The following is a 16,492-nucleotide window of genomic DNA, read 5'->3' as shown; positions in this document are numbered from 1 at the left end:
AACATAAAACACACAGCAGTTCCACCCAGGAGTGGGCCCAAGCAATGTGGTATCTTGTGAAAGCTAAGGCTTTTCTCTGCTCTCCTTTAGCCCAGATCGATTCTGAAGACCCTCTTCTCAGGGTATATCACACTCAGAGTCTGGCCATGACCACGAGGCCCAAGACCAACCAAACCTTCTGGTCAAACCCAACCTGCGAGCTTTGGTGCATCTTCCATTCCGCCCTCCCCCTTTCTGCCTTGAGCCTCAGAACCCCAGTTATTGGGCCTAAAATGGTTATGTTTATTATTTTCCCCTTCTGAGTCAGGCCACAGAACAATTCCACTTGTATGTTCAGCTCACATGACCCCTCAGAGTAGCCAGGGCTAAGGGGCAGCTCTGCCATGCCCTCCTGGCATGGCACAGCCATTGGTTGTTGGTCTGAGGTTGTTTTCTTTGAGGTCCATGAATGCTTCTTGGACTCCACACTGGGATGTCAAAAAGAGGCATAACTAAGAAAAGAAGGAATTCTCCAAATAGTTCTGTAGCATTAGGAGGTGCTCCAGCCCTGGCTAAAACATTCAGATTCCTGATCGGTCCCCAAGGATGGCTACAAATGCAGCCCGTTTAGTCCCAACCAGTAGCTGCAAAGGAACCTAATTGTGGGTACTGGTCTCAGCCTCCTGGGAAACTCACTTTTGTTATAATCAAGCCTGTGCTGGTGGAGCAGAGGGACGGCTCATACTCCCAAGTGGCTACAACCAACTTTGGTGTGACCGTGGGCTTTTAAGGGTAGGGGTCCCTGGGAAAATCTCTCTTGGGGGTCTACAAGCTAATGCCCTACAAGCTAACGCCACCCTGTACCATTTCTTCCTGTGGCCCCAGATGGCCCCTGAGTTAGAGCTGGTAGACCTTAAGTGATGAGAAAGAAGATAGAAATAACTTAGTGTTCAGGAATTTGGAGTTAGATGCCATTGCTATGTCTGCACTATATGAGTATGTTTGGCTTTTAACCACATGGTTTTGTAACTGTTTTATTTTAAAATACTTTCAAACTCACAGAAAAAAATCTCAAGAATAACACCGAGAATTCCTATATACCCTTTACCCGGATTGCCAATTTTTAACACTTTGCAACATGTGTTTTATCATTCTCTTTCTTCATATTATTCTTTCTTCTGAACTACTTGTAAGTAGGCTAAATATACCATAGCCCATTATCCCTTGATATTTCAGTGTGTTTCCGAAGAACAAAGGTATTTTTTTACACATTCATGGTACAGTTATCAATTCTAGCAAACGCAACACGGATGCAATATTTTATCTAATCTGTAATCCATATTCCAGTTTTGTCAATTGCCTCCATAATGTCCCGATGAGTAGCTTTTTTTCCTCCAGTACGAGATCTGATCCAAGAGCATGCTTTGCATTTAGTTGTCATGTTTTTAGTCTTTTTAAATCTTTCATGATGATATTTTTGAAGCATACGGGCCAGGTATTTTGTAGAATGCCCCTTAATTTGGGCGTTCCTGATATTTCCTCATGAGCCAATTCAGAATACTACACAAGTGATGTGTGTCCCTCTCAGGATATCACATCAGGAAAGCTTGCGATGTCTATCTGTCCCTCCTCATTGCTGTTCACTTTTTAACAGCTTTCGTGAGATACAATTCACATATGATGATATTCACCCATTTAATAATTCAGTGGCTTTAGTATATTCAGAGTTATGTAAACATTATGTAACCATAATCAATTTTAGGACATTTTCATCACCTCCCAAAAAAACCCGTATCCATTAGCAATCACTCCCCAGATCTTCTCAACTGTCCCACTCCTCCCCCCACAACTATTTTCTGTCTCTGCAGATTTGCCCATTCTGGGCATTTCACATCAATGGAATCATACAATACGTGGTCTTTTGTGACTCGCTTCTTTCACCTAGCACAATGTGTTCAAGGCCCAGGTAAATTTGTTTTGTTCACCCAGTCAAGATGCTGTCTGGTTTCTCCATGGTATAATTTTTCCCCTTGCAAGTTGTAAGCATTCTGTGGAGAGACACTTTGAGAACATGCTAATATCCTGCTCCTCACCAAAATTTTTCCCTCGATTTATTTTGATGGCGATTGCCCAGAACAATCTGTATGAAAGCAGTTTACTAAGACTGAGCACCTCCACTATCCCGCCCCCACCTCCCATTTATCTGTCATTAGCTATACAACTTGAAAGGATGGAGGATCCTGGCTCTTCTCAGTAACACTGTGACTGTCCCCAAAGACTCTCCCAGAGAACAGGCCCTCTGTCCCTGCGAGGGGGCTGCCAATATCCTCCTCTGCCCTACGTCCGTCCCGAGTGACCAGTACACCAAGGACTCCTCAGAAACACAGCCTCATCCTGCCCGCAGCCCTGAGAACTGTCCCTTACTTCCCTCTGAGCTAGCAAGGCTGAGAAGTGACACGAAAGCCTGTGTCCCTTGGTAAGGGCTCACGAGTTTAAAGGAACCAGGACCTGCTCTTGGCTTCACCACCAGGAGCCAGTATGCCTATGTATCTTTACTTCCATAAATGCCTATTGGAAAGGTGCTAGGTGCTGTGGGAGGTAGAAGGTGAGGAAAGCTTAGCTCCTACCCTCAAGGAGATGATTCAAGGATAAGAGGATTAAGACAACAACAGAAGAACCAGAATTTAAGGAGAGCAAGAAGAATGTCCTGAGTGGCCTGACAGTTCCAAGATGGAAGAGCTCACCACACAGGAGTGGTTAAAAAAGGCTAGGAGAGGAGGGGCACTGGAGATGGGCCCTGAAGGCTGGGTGGGACTTAGATATCATGGTGGGGGAAGGAGTTCCAGGAGAGGTACCCCCCGAGCAAAAATGCACGGGCACACCTCGTAAGAGCAAGTCGCCCCGTTCAACTAAACCCAGGGAGGAAAAGAATAGGTGAAGTTCATTGCATCCTTCCAATGTGGAAGATGAGCTTAGCTCCATGGGCGACGGGGAGCTACGGAAGATTTCAGAGCCAAAGAATGAAATGATCAGAGCTAAGACCAGAGCAGAAATGTGCTTAATCTGCTAACACAGAAATTCTATTAAAACAATAATGTAATACTCTAGCCAGCCTGAGCGGGGACCCGGGAAGACCCAGGTCCAACTGAACTGCTGTCGGTGCTCCCTTCTGCAGCTTGGCCTAAGGGTGACACTTCTCACAGTGAAGCAACACCGACAACCAGGGCCAGAGCCCGTCTGTCCCCAGAAGGAGGGGCTCTCTCCACCTCCTAAATGCCCCCTGTTGCAAGTTATGCCCCTGGCGCCACGCTATTACATTTTCATTGAGAAAGTTTTCCTCCTTGGTGAGATGCTTCTTTTTAAAACAAAACAGAAAGTGAAATATGACAACCTCCCAAACAATGTTTATTCCTGAAGCCTCCAGGCTGCTTGCGTCTCGCCCATCTGTGGCACCATGGTGGGCCTCGCATTCTGGGACAAGCATTCCTACACGGGCAGGACTCTGAGACAGCAGTGACGCAAAGGTCCCCATCCCAAACGATCACTCTTCCTCAAAAGCACCTGCCTTGCTGTTTCTTGTTATATTAAGCTTCTGAGGTTCAGAAAGAAAGTGGTCAACTAGTGAGATTGAAAGACAGGACACGGGAAGGAATTTGCCACACTTTGAAAGAGTGGCTTTTATGGTATGTAAATATCTTAATAAAGCTGTTAGGGGAAACATAAAGGCTGGGCAGTGAAGAAAAGGTGATCCAGGTGGCAGGATCTGATGCAGTCACTGGTAGGTCACGTATCTTCTGCAGCCAACATCAGATCTTTATAAAATGCCAGTGCATTCATTAAATTCAACAAATAGTAATAAACCATCCACTACAAGCCAGATGCTGCAGTGAGCAGGAAGGCCTTGGGCTTGTGTCAGCGAGGGTGAGATTGTGGCTAAGAGCCTTGGGTCCTGAAGGAGGCCTGTTGTCTGGAAAATGACGGGGTAGGAGTGGCCCTAACGCTGCCTGGCCCTAGGAAAGTTGGACCATTTTCTTTGCTGAGGTTTCAGGCCAGGCTCTTCTCCTCAAGCATTGAATTCCTTTTGGCCTCGGGGTCAAACTTCTCGGTCTACAAAGACCAAAGTGCTCAGCTCTACCAGGGAGCCCTGACCAGGGTCCCCGCACATTTCAGGTTCCAGGACAGCCCTGGTCTCGTGTCATTTTATTCCTTTCAAGAAACATGACTTCTTCAATGTCGTAAGACCTTTCCTAATTGATTCCTGCGTTCTGCCTTTTGATTAGGAAGCCACTGTCCCCTCACCATTGCCTCAACTTTCCCCTAGGAACGTTACTCCTAGTCACGTGGCTTAGAGAAAATGTGCTCAGCCAGGGCCACTGCGCCCCAGCACCCAATTCTCACTGGGAGGGTCCCATGCTGAAGAGCTGAAGACATGCATCCTAGTCAGGCCACCCCACTTGCCCAGGCGATGGGCTCCAGGGCTGGAAACCATCTATATGGTTCTCCGCGGTGGATGAACAAGCCCCTGAACCTTTCCCTGGACTTGGGAGGCTGGGCTGTTCAAACACAGACCTGGGAACAAATCCTCTAATTTTCACAGTGAAATAACAAGAGGTAAATCTTGTGGGGACATTTGTGTGTGCATGCAAGTGTGTGTGCACACACACTCATTCACCAGTTTGCCCAACTGTAAGGTCGGTCTCAGGGATACGGCCCTCACACAGCACCAGGGTTTGGGGAGTATAATGGCAAACCGCCCACTTGGTGTGGTAAACCAAGCCCTAGAGAAGCCTAGAGGCGTTCTCCCTCCTCGCCCCCCGGGAGTCAGGAGTGTGAGCTTTGGTCAGTGTCCGTAGGGAGACCCAGGTCTCAGCTCTGGAACCACGATGCTGGAAAAGGCAGAAGTGCTCATCGGTCTCCTGCGCACTCTGAGGAAAACCCCAGGACCCATCTTGGGAAGAAAGGAAATTTTGCCGATGTTTACTGGTGGTGATAAACTCTTTCTGACCGTGAAGTGCTTTACCATTAACCGAAATAGTGACCTTGCGAGGTGGCTGAGCAGGGATTATTATTTCCATTTTATGGATGGGGAAATGGAGGCCCAGAGAGGTTAAGTGACTTGCTCAAGGTTTCATGCTAGTGAAGAACCAGGACTAGCTCTGAAGTCTCCTAACTTCTAGTTTGCCCCACTTTCCATGACGCTTTGTGGCTTAATGAATCTAAGGCAGAACTGGAATGTCACTTAGTTCAGTACCCTCCAGGTCACTCTGTTCAGCTGTTGTTCATGCCCCCAGTAGCCATGTTGGCCAGAAAAGCATTCCCTCACTGCTATGGACCCGTGAGATGGGCCCCGGCAGCCATCCTTTCCTCTCCATAAAGCGCATACCCACTGTCTGCACTCATCACGGTCCACCTTCCCAGCAGATGGTCAGCTGCTTGAGTGCAGGGACCACGTTTTCTTTGACTTTGTATCTCAGCTCGAGCACAGACCTGGCACACAGCAGCAGGAGCACAGGACATGTCTGGTGAGTGCCCTGCTGTTGAAGGCTCCCAGAAGTCAGCTCTGTCTTCTGCTCAGCACTCGGTCGACACTTGACTGAAACACAAACTTCCTCAGAATCATCTGCCAACTGACCACATACACTCCACACAGCAACTCGGTTACTTGCAACGTCTCAGAAGAAATATGGAAGCTGTTTATGTTATTGAACCTGACCTGGTCTCCCCTCAAAGTGTCGCTGCCCAGGCTGTGACCCAACCCATGACAGGATACATCCCATGGGAGACTGACTGAGCAGGTGTCACTCGACTTCCGAGAGCGACAGGGGAGCCTCTGACCCTATGATAACACTTGTCACAGTGACATTTATACATTGGATTATAAGTGATCTTGTGGTGTATATGTAGATGGGGCATGTAGATATAATGGGGTAACCATGGCAGTCCCACATACTTTACAGGACTTCACCGCTGTCAGAAGACTGCCATATTTGCATTAGAGCATCATAACTCTATGAGAAGGGTGTTTTTGCAAAACAATGTTTATTTAGTTTTTCTTATTATAAAAGCCATACATTTTATGCTCATTTCAGAAAAATTTAAAAATATAGAAAAGTATAAAGAAGAAAATAATCACCCATATTCCCACCAACTGTTAACATTTTAATGTATTTCCTTCCACTATTATCTACCCACCTACCTATCTATCATCTACCTTATATTTTCTTGATTTTAAGATGCCATTGGATCATAAAAACACACCATTAATTTAGCAACAAGTTTTTAGGGGAAAAAAATTGAAAGAAAGAAAAAAGAAATTACTTCTTTTGATATCAATGATAATTCAGAAACATCCAAAATGTGGGAAAAAGAGACGCCTTAGAATCAGGAAATAAAAAAAATATTTGAGATCGTACTGACAGCACAATTTTCAACTTTCTTTCCCTTATACTCTAAAAATTTCCACCACATCATCAGAAACTCTGTAAATACCATTTTAATGGGTGCATAACATTCTACCATATGGATAGCCACAATTTATTTAACCATTCTTTTACTGTTATCATTTGGGTTTCTTTATAATTTTCATTCTTGTAAATAATACTTTGTGGCACATCTTTATGCATAAATTTTTGTCCATGTTTTTTATTGTTTCCTTAGGATGAATTCATGCAAGTGGAATTACTGAATTAAAGGGTAGAAACATTTTAAGACTCTTGATATAATTGCTAAATTGTATTCCAGGAAAAAAAGTCCCAATTTACATTCTTATCAACAGAGTATGAAAGTCCCTTCTCTTTCCCTATCATTGATTCGTATCCTTAAAAAAAAAAAATCCAAGTAATACATGTACACAGTTTTTTAAAAATTACATAGGAAAAAAGGGGACTTTTAATGAAAAACTGTAATCCCCTATCCCAGCTCCCCCTGCTCTGAGTATACCTTCCCAAAGGCAATCACTTCTGTTTCTGGTTTTAGCACATTCATTCATTCGTTCATCCATTCCACTTATATTTATTGAGCATCTATTATGAACCAGGCACTGTTCTAGAGTACAGGGATACAGCAACAAACAAGACAGACTGAAAACAAAAACAAAAACCCCCGCCCTCATGAAGCACACATTCAAGTGGGGGATACAGGAAACAGGAAAAAAAGAGTAAAATATGCAGTATGATTGGTAGTGAGAATGCTCTTAAGGAAAATGAAGTAAGGAAAGATAGGGCGTTTGGGGAGGAAGGAGAGAGCCACAATTTTAAGTAGGATCATCTGGGAAAATGTTGTAGACTGAATTGTATCCTCTCAAAATTCCTATGTTGAAGCCATAACCCCTAGTATCTCAGAATGCGGCTGTATTTGGAGATAAGGTCTTGAAGGAGGTGAATAAGTTAAAATGAGGTCTTCAGGGGAGGCTCTAATCCAATATGGCTGGTATCCTTTAAGAAGAGGAGATTAGGATACAGACAGACAGAGAGACCATGAGAGGACAGAGGGAGCAGACAGCATCTACAAGCCCAAGAGAGAGCCCTCAGGAGAAACCAACCCTGCAGGCATCTTGATTTTGGACTTCCAGCCTCCAGAACTGTGAGAAAATACATTTCTGGTGTGAAAGCCACCCAGTCTGTGGTGTTTTGTTATGACCACCCTAGAAAACTAATCTAGAAAGCCTCAGTGAGTTAGTGACATTTGAGCAAAGACCTAAGGGTGTGAATGAGAGAGCCACACACATAATCTGTAGGACAAGCAAGCACTCCAGGCAGAAGGAACAGAAAGCGCAAAAGCCTTGAGCTGAGAAGACTTTTGACATATTCTGAAACAGCAAAGTGGCCAGTGGGGCTGGAGCAGAGTGAGCAAGAGGGAGAGCAATAGAAGATGAAATCAGAAACACGGTGGGGGCAGATGCTATGAAGTTGGACTGTACAATGTGGCAGCTACTGTGACTAGTGAGCACGTCAGTGGGACTCGTCCAAACTGCGATGTGTGGTGTCAACTTCACACCAGATTTTGAAAATTTAATACAAACAAAAAAGGATTATAAAATATCTCATTCATAATTTTTATATTGATATGCATTGAATGATAATATTTTGGATATACTGGGTTAAGTAAAATATGCTGTACATTTCACCTGTTCCTTTTTACTTTTTATAAGGTACTAGAAATGCTTAGATAACATCGGTGGTTCATGTTTTATTTTTTTATTTTTTGGAAAGTTCTGACGCAGGGCCTTGTGGGTCTGAAAATCAGAATCTGAACTTTTACTGTGAATGACATGAGAGCCATTGGAGGGTTTCCAGCTCAAAAGTGACATGATCTGACTCACTTGTGTTTAAAAGGGTCACTCTGGTTGCCATGTTGAGGACAGACTGTAAGGGGTGTAAATAAAGGCAAGCAGACCATAGTAAGAGGCCATTGCAGTCATTTAGGAGAAGATGGAGATTTGGACCAGTGAGGTAGAAGCAAATGATGAGAAGTGGTCAGATACTGAATAGATCTTGAAAGCAGAGCCAAGAGTATTTCCTGACAGATTGGGCGTGGGGTGTGAGAAAAAGAGTCAAGGATGAGTCCCAGTTTTTGGCCTGAGCTTCTGGAAGGATGCCATTTGCTGAGATGGGGAAAGATAAGAGAAAAGCAGGTTTGGGGAAGAAAATCAGGAGTTTGGTTTTGGAATAAGTTCAGTCCAGGAGGCCTTTTGGTATCCAAGGGGAGATGTTAAGAAGTCAGTTGAACATAAGACTCTGGGGAAGGCTAGAAATCTGGATTTGGGAGTCATCATCAAAAGGATGCAATTTAAAGCCAGGAGATGGAACGTGATCATCAAACAAGTGCAGGCGGAAACGAGATCAAGATCAAAGAGGAGATCAAGCTCAAGTGCCCTGGAAACTCCCAAATTTAGAGGTTGATGAGATAAGCAAAGAAAACAGAGCAAAGGAAACTTGAGGTATAAAGAAAACTGGGAGAGGGTGGTTCCAGACGCCAAGTGAAGGCAGCATTTTGAGAGTGGAGTGAGTATTGGATCCAGTGCTAATGAGAAGTCCAGGGAGATGAAAACAGAACTGAACGCTGGAGAAGTTAGTACCCTGGAGGTGATGGTGATCCTGATTAAGGACAATTTAGGTGAGTGATGGAGGCAAAACATGATTAGAGTGGCATCAAGAGAAAATGAAAGGAGAGGGATTGGCAATAACAAATCCAGACAACTCTTTCAGGGAACGGAGCTGTAAAGGGGAGCAGAGAAATGGGGCAATGGCCAGAGAGGGAGGCGGGATCAAGTGGGGCTATTTTTAAAAGATGGGAGACCATTTCAGCATGTACGTATACTTCTGGAAATGAGCCAGCAGACAAAGAAAAATGGATGTGCTGGAAGGGGAATTACTTTGATGTTTTTCTAATCTCCAAAGTATGCTTAGATTGTTTTTTCATGTTTTATCAATTTTAGACATCATTTATTGACTTCCTACTATGATACATAAGAGTTATCTTACTTACATCACCCCTCATTTCCATTCTATTCTCGTCCCAACGTTATCCCAGCACATCGCTATTGTCCCATTGTCCCCAAATATCACTATTTCAGTTCATCTATTGATTACTTTGGTAATCTTTCTTAGTCTATCAGCTACAGAAGCATCTCTCAATCCCCCTCTTTATATGAGGAGGGTATTCATGCCTCTACCCTACCCTGTCCATGTTAGTCAACTTTAGTGGGTTGTTCTAGGAAAATAACAACACTAACAACAACAACAAAAATCTCAGCCACTCAGGCTTCTTTCTCATTCACATGACATATCACCCTCTGCTTCTGATGTCCTTTTTATTCAGGGAACCAGCTTGAAGAGTAGCCTCCGTCTGAGACCTGCCATTCTCATGAGAGAAAAGAAAGAACAACAACGCAACCTCACAATGCCTCTTAAAGTGTCTATTTGCACATGGCTTATGTCACTTTCACTCACATTCAATTGGCCAAAGCAAGTCACATGCCCAAGACGACATCCATGGGCAGGGAAGGAAATACTCCCCTCCCACAGGAAGCATGGCAAGCCATGGGAGGACAGTGAACAATTGGGAACAACAATTTAATCTATCACAATTCTCCCTCTCTGGTCTTCGATCTGCCAACTTCTATAAGCTGTGCTTTTCATTTTATATTGTCAAGGTGGAAAATCTGTATATCCTCCTTTATAGCTATTATTAAACAGTCTTCAGTGCTTTGTCTATGTTTGGTTTTAGAAGATGAAAACTGCTGAGAAGCATTTATATCGTATGACTAAGCAAATGTCCTTCACTGCAGAGTCAAAGAGAAGCTAAGAGACCATATCGTGCACCGCTGTTCCAATAACAGGCCCTATACACTTAAAATAGCCTTTCTCACATTCCACCATTTGCTCAAAATCAGGCCACATTTTTATTTACTTCATATTAGAACTATGAAATTTCTAATGAAATTTTTTTTTGTTTTTCCTGAAGTGGCTGAGTACCTCTTGTTTTCACTGTTCGAAGAAGAAATATGTACCTTCTACACCATATCCCTAATATCCTCCAAATTTTTTCTCACTCCATTTGCTGTTTAGACTCTTTCTATTCTTTTTGAAACCTGCAAACCTCCTCATCTAATTGGGTAGGTCACTTCATTTTGGGATTCTAATGCTTTTGCATAGCTTTTTGTCTTTACTGCAATTAATAATCGTCTTCTGTTTTTCGTACTTTCTGGTTTGTTTGTTTTTTTAAATCACAACTTTAATTTCTTGCAGTATCCCAGTAATAATCTCCGTTCTGTGGAATGTTCCCTCCTCACACCATCTTCAAAGGCCACTTTCCTGGAACCTTCCATCCTCCCACTCTGTGGAAGACTGACTGCTCTCCAGGGCCTACTGAACAATTTTATCCTGGGGATGCTTTTCATAGCTGCCCTGTATTGGATCCATTATTTCCTGGATCTCATATCTTCTTTCTTGATTTACTCTGATATTTTGCTAAAATATGTGCTCACTTAACTTCCTTAAAATGGCCAAGTAGGATATAAACTTTCTTGGTTCTTGCCTGGATATAAACTTCCAGGTCCAGGCCTGCCTCACTGATTTATAAAATTAAGCTGTTGGACCAGATGGTCTCTGATGTCTATTCCTGGAATCTAATTCTAGTTAATATGCATTCATAAATAACATACTATATCAAGGAGAAATTTTAAATGGTTACTGCTCTCAAGAAATTTGTATTTAGATAGACAAAGAATAAACTCTTGAAACAGTAACAAAAAGTCAATAGTACAAGCAGTTAAAAAAAAGTCAATATTAATAAAAAGATGCCACAAGGTAGGACATGATGAATACCAGTCAGAGCCTCAGGCCTAGAGGAAAGAGAGAGAGAAGCTCAGCCAGACTGTGGGCATCTTACCAGGGAAGCAAGACTTCAGCTGAGTGTCAAAGAGTAGGCGGTATATTAGGGGTAGATTAAATATTTATGAATATTCCACAGTAAATTAATGGCCAACATTAGTGCAATGGAATGGTTAACAGTCCGTGGAAGCCCTTCTTTGTCCCACTTTCCCTGCCACTATCAGAGTTATGAGCATTTTCATTTCACCAAGCCGATCAAAGTAGATATAATTTTTAAACAGGAAAGTGTAATTTTACCCCTGACCAATAGACAAACTCTCTGGCCATTTGGGGGTATAACAATGAATTTCATTACATGTATGAGTAATTGTGTATATCCTTATAAAGACTCTGCTTGTTGGACTATGAAGGTACAGGCAGTGGTCTTTATTAGTAGAGTAATACTGAATAGGACTCGGGGGCAACTCGCTTTACCATCATCCAGTTTTAAAATTTGCTTTGTATTGTTCCAGTGAGGAGTCAGAGCAGGCATAAATCACTTCTCCTTCCCATCCACTCCCCAGGAGAGGAACCATCTCTCTTATGGCATAAGTGTTATCTTGACATCACTGTTGCTTGGATCCAGAAGACACCAGGGAATTGTAAAGACTGAGCTTCTCCATGGCAGTTCCTGTAGACTGAATGGACCTGTGACACCTATACCAGAGAAAATTCACGCCTTCATTCAGCCAACATTTGCACTCTCATCCAATTTGCAAATGAAGAGATTTGTAGGGAGGGAAGATTCCAGAAAAAAGATCTTTGGACCAGTGGTCTGCCCAGTTTCTAGAGAGTAGGAGTGAAGGGAGGATGGGAAGAGCTTGGATTCACATGATGGATATTCTCAGCAAGGTCTAACCTAATACTACTGCTGCTAAAATACTATTCCTGCTGCCATAATAGCACTTATCAAATGTAAACAAAGTTTGCATCAATGTCCCTCAAATTTCCTCAAGTCTGTGACATCTTGACTGATTTATTCATTGTCACATGCTCAGTGGCTAGTATGTGGGGGGTACTCTGTGTTTGTGGAATAAAGGAGTGAATGGATTAAAAGTGGCTGCATTTCCTCAAAGGGCAAAGCCAGACATGAATATTCAGTTTTCACAGCATCTTCAGATAAGCCAAGAGGACCTGAAGAAGTGGGTGGAGAGGGAAGGATGGCCTGCAAGCTTTGTCTGAGCTGCTTTGTCATCTAGGACTCCACTGTAGGTCGAGGCTGGCAGAGAGCTTAACAAGTTCTCAAAAGAAAGGTCCCAAAGGGCACCCCAGAGTTGGGACCAGTAGTTTGCTCTGCAGAAGGGTGAAGAGCAAAAGGGATCCACCATATCGGGAGCACTCGCTATACATCAGACCCCAGAGCTCTATGTACTCTCATTCCATCCTCCCAGCAACCTGGCGAGACGGACATCCCTGGTTAACAAAGAAACGCTACCAAGGATCAGGCGTCCTCTTCAGTATGGAGACACCCAGCCAGCTCTACAATAACAACCAAAATACAAGGAGAAATGCCTGCATTCCATCACTGAAAATTCAGAAGTCTGTATGCCCATGGCTCACCTGTTTTATTACTTTTGTAGTTTATTTATTTTCTCTTTATTTTCTCCTGGCTTCTCAAAAAGGTTTCTTACAAAAATCTCATAGGATTGTGACCTAACAAAGGGAAATGTGAACAGGGGAAAGCTGGGTCTCCTAGGGTAGGGGGGCAGGAGGGCAGGGGGGCAGGGGTGTGGCAGCAGGGCTAAGGGTGGAAAAGGTACCTAATGAGGTGAGATGCAAGAGGGCGTGCACAGGTGCACAGGTGGGCAGCTGCTGCTTCCTGGGGTGGCTCCCTCACCCAGCAGAGACGTGGTGCAGCCCCCCTCACGTGGCATCAATTTGTTTCCTCAAAAGATGGTAGGGTGGCATTTACTTCACCACTTAAAAGGAAAAAAAAAAGTGGAACCAAAATAATCCTGCTGATGATCTTCACATTCCCAGAGAGAGGGAGAGGCAGTGAATGTGTTTTTACTCCAGCAGGTGGGAATTTCTGACACAACTAAATCACATCAGCTAGCCTCCTCAGAGTTGAAACGTGCAAAGAGCCGGCCTGATGACCAGGACGGAAGGAGGCGGGGCGCTGCAGAAGGGGGACACCTGCTCGGACAGATGTGCTGCTCTGGCCACCGCAGCCCCCCGGACAGAAAGACAAATAAGGGGAAAGTGAACACGTCCTGCGTGGGTGGGTGTGGCCCTGGTCGTGAGCGCCGCAGAGGCCCCTGCTAAGCTGACTAAGAGCGAGGCCGTGAGAAAGGCCAAAATACAACAGAAAACCACTTCCAGCTGCCCTCCCTGCTTGGGAACTTGGAGCCAGACGCTGGCACCTCGCTGGCGCGCAGGGGCAGGCGTGCTCCTAGAGAGGGCACAGAGGTGCCTGCCTCTCCATCTCGCACGGAATTGGGGGTGGAGAGACCTCTTAGCACGAAGAACAGCGGGTTCTGGAAATGGGGGTTGGGTGCAGACAGAGACTTGGGAGTGGGGATAAAGGAGGGGAGGTCAGGAAAACTTCTCATCCCTTCCCTTACGCACACTTCGGCATCCCTACCTCTGTGATGGGTGTTTGTTTTAAACTTTGGGACACGGGTGCCGTTAGAACCCCTCCAGGCAGCCAGAGTCCGATATAGAATGACATGGGCGAGCTCTCTACTTTCTCAGTAACGGAAGGGTGGGAGGGAGTTTGGCCACCTCTCACGTGCGGTCCAAACACACAAGCTTCGGATTTTATAATTTATAAAATCATCCCCTTGGCGCCCCGCGGGGTTGGTGCAGGAATCGCGGGAGCTCTGCAAAGAGGTGAAGGAGGCTCGGGCTAAAGCGCTCTCACCTCCACACGGTCCGCACCCCGCGAAAGCAGACGGGGCTGTCGGGTGTGTCCTAAGCTCCGCTTGTCCCCCCTTTCTCCAGCTAGGCCCGGGGATTGGTCATCGCCAAGCGCGACCCTAGAGCTCCTTTTGCGTGGCCCTCGCGCCCCTCAGAATAAAGGGCTTGCAAGAGGGTGCGCGGTAGAGAGAAGGGGCAGAATTTCGGGGCGCCTGGAGGGGAGCCTAGCCGGGTTAGAGGGAGCCATCCCCGCCGCCGCCCGCGGGCTCCAGTATTCCCAGGAAAGTTTCTGGCTCTTCTGAGCGGGACAACCTCGTTCACAGGTGGGAGAAGGTGAAGGCGGGGCGGGTAGCTCCGCGCCACGCCACTCTCGGGGGCGCCCGCTCCACGCGCTGCTGCCACCTGCCATGGGGCGCTGGGAGCGCGGGCCCGCACACTTGCCGCCGGTGGGCGCTATCCCAGGGTCTCTCCCCATCCCCTCCCTGTCCACCCTCCCGCAGCGGGGCCCGGGACGCAGGAGTCGCGGCCGCCGCGTCTTACCCAGTCCCGGCACGAAAGTGTTGAGGAAGAGGCAGATGACGGCCACCGGAAAGGGCATGTAGGGGATCGCGGCGCGCAAGGGGCCCTTCTTCTCGCGGACCTGCACCACCACCCCGCTGGACGAGGACGCCCCCCGGGGGTCCGCTGCCGCCACCGCCGCCGCCGCCGCCGCCGTCTCGGCATCTTTGTGCGAAGGCTCCATGGCGGGGAGCGCTCCCCGGGAGCCTGGCTGCCGCGGCCGGGGCTGCGGCCCAGCGCACAGGGGGCGGGGGGCGGCGGGCTCCGGGCTCTGGGCCCCGCGCCGAGCTCAGGCGGCCAGAGGGCTCCGGGGCCGCGCGGCTCTCAGCGAACCCGCACTCTCGCGTCCCCACGCACCAGGCCCTCTGCCGCGCGCTCCGCGGCGCTCCCACACGCCCGGCGGAGGGGCGGAGAGGGCGGTGTGACACTCGGTGACAGCGCTCCGACGCCCCTCCCAGCCGGGCCCCTTCCCCGCCCTTCTCTCCGCCCCCCACCCCACCCCCCTAAAAATACCACTTACAAATTAGGTCGAAGGGAAGAAAGTAGAAGGCTGAGGGAGCTGGTTGTCGAGATACTGGGAGGGGTGGACACACCTCGCCCTCTTTACAAAAGTAACTCGGGATGGCACCATGAATTGAGCGTGTGTGCTCGGCTGGCACTGTCGAGAAAGCCTCGAGTCTGAGTCCTTTAATCTGAAGGATGGATGCACAGTACGCTCGGGAGATGCAGCAAGAAACGCGCGGCGCCCAGTGCCTAGTAGGCCTTCAATTCATTCTGATTTAAATGGATTTGTTTCACGGAGTAAAACCGATCTCGGTAATAAGAGCTGAAAGCAGGAGACAGGTCTCCGCAAGACTAGTTAAAAATGGGACTCGCCCCTACACACACACACACACACACACACACACACGAAAAACGGAAATAATGCGCCTGCTACCCGCAAGGAGGGATGCTGGGTACCATCCCCTGAATTGTCCTGGAGGAAAACCTGGAGCTTTTGTGTCCTCGACGTGGTGGTTAAAAAGCCAGCGAGGACACAGCGCCGTCTGGTGTTGACAATGGGGCAGTTGGTAGAAGCAAGAGGATTCTGCCGTCTGTGCCAGAGCTGGCAGCAGGAGGCCCATTATTGAATTAGATTTTCTGAATAATGCCGCGCTCACCTCCACGCCTGGAAAAAGTGAACGCGTGAAAGCAACTGCCTCTTACGTTAGGGAGGGGTTCAATGCATTGGAATTATCCAGAAATTCAGCAAATCGTCAGAATAATTGAAAGGATTCAAATCCATTTCCTTCCCAGTAATCCCCCTTCTCCAGGAGTAATAGTGATTGCATGACCCTAAAACAGCCTAGGGAGTTAGAGGAAAGATGCTGAACGACCATGGATTATTTTATGGGTATCCGAATAAAATAACTTTAAAAGAAGATGGTCAGCGGGGATTAGTGGCGAGAACTGTACATACAGAAACACCCTCACAGTAACCAGTTTAGGCCTGGCCGTCAGAAGTAAACAGGACTGAAAATTTTAATCTCTACTCAGCGATTAATTAATTACCTGTATGATTTAGATTACCTGTATTATTGATGATTAATTACCTGATGATTAATGATTAATTACCTGTATTATTTAGCCTTTTCTAGGCTTGAGTTACTGTGATTGTAAAATCAAAGCAAGATTCAACTTAATACGCATTTATTGAAGGCCTAACGTGACTCAGCTTCTGGGCA

General features: G+C 46.3%; 1 protein-coding gene across 2 annotated transcripts in view; it reads right to left on the bottom strand.

Annotated features, from left to right (window-relative positions):
* STUM (stum, mechanosensory transduction mediator homolog) overlaps positions 1-15,168 on the bottom strand; it is a 43,760-nt gene extending 28,592 nt beyond the window's left edge. For both annotated transcript variants that reach the window (XM_033099635.1, XM_033099636.1), the window contains exon 1: positions 14,751-15,168. In XM_033099635.1, the coding sequence (XP_032955526.1) occupies positions 14,751-14,952 (202 nt within the window). In that variant the 5' untranslated portion in view covers positions 14,953-15,168. The remainder of the gene's footprint in view (positions 1-14,750) is intronic.
* Between the last annotated feature and the right edge of the window lie 1,324 nt (positions 15,169-16,492).

The sequence above is a fragment of the Rhinolophus ferrumequinum genome, chromosome 27 (assembly GCF_004115265.2).
Source record: "Rhinolophus ferrumequinum isolate MPI-CBG mRhiFer1 chromosome 27, mRhiFer1_v1.p, whole genome shotgun sequence".
Lineage (NCBI taxonomy): Eukaryota > Metazoa > Chordata > Mammalia > Chiroptera > Rhinolophidae > Rhinolophus > Rhinolophus ferrumequinum.
Note: the sequence above shows the minus strand (reverse complement) of the source record. Positions and strands in the feature narration are given on the sequence as shown.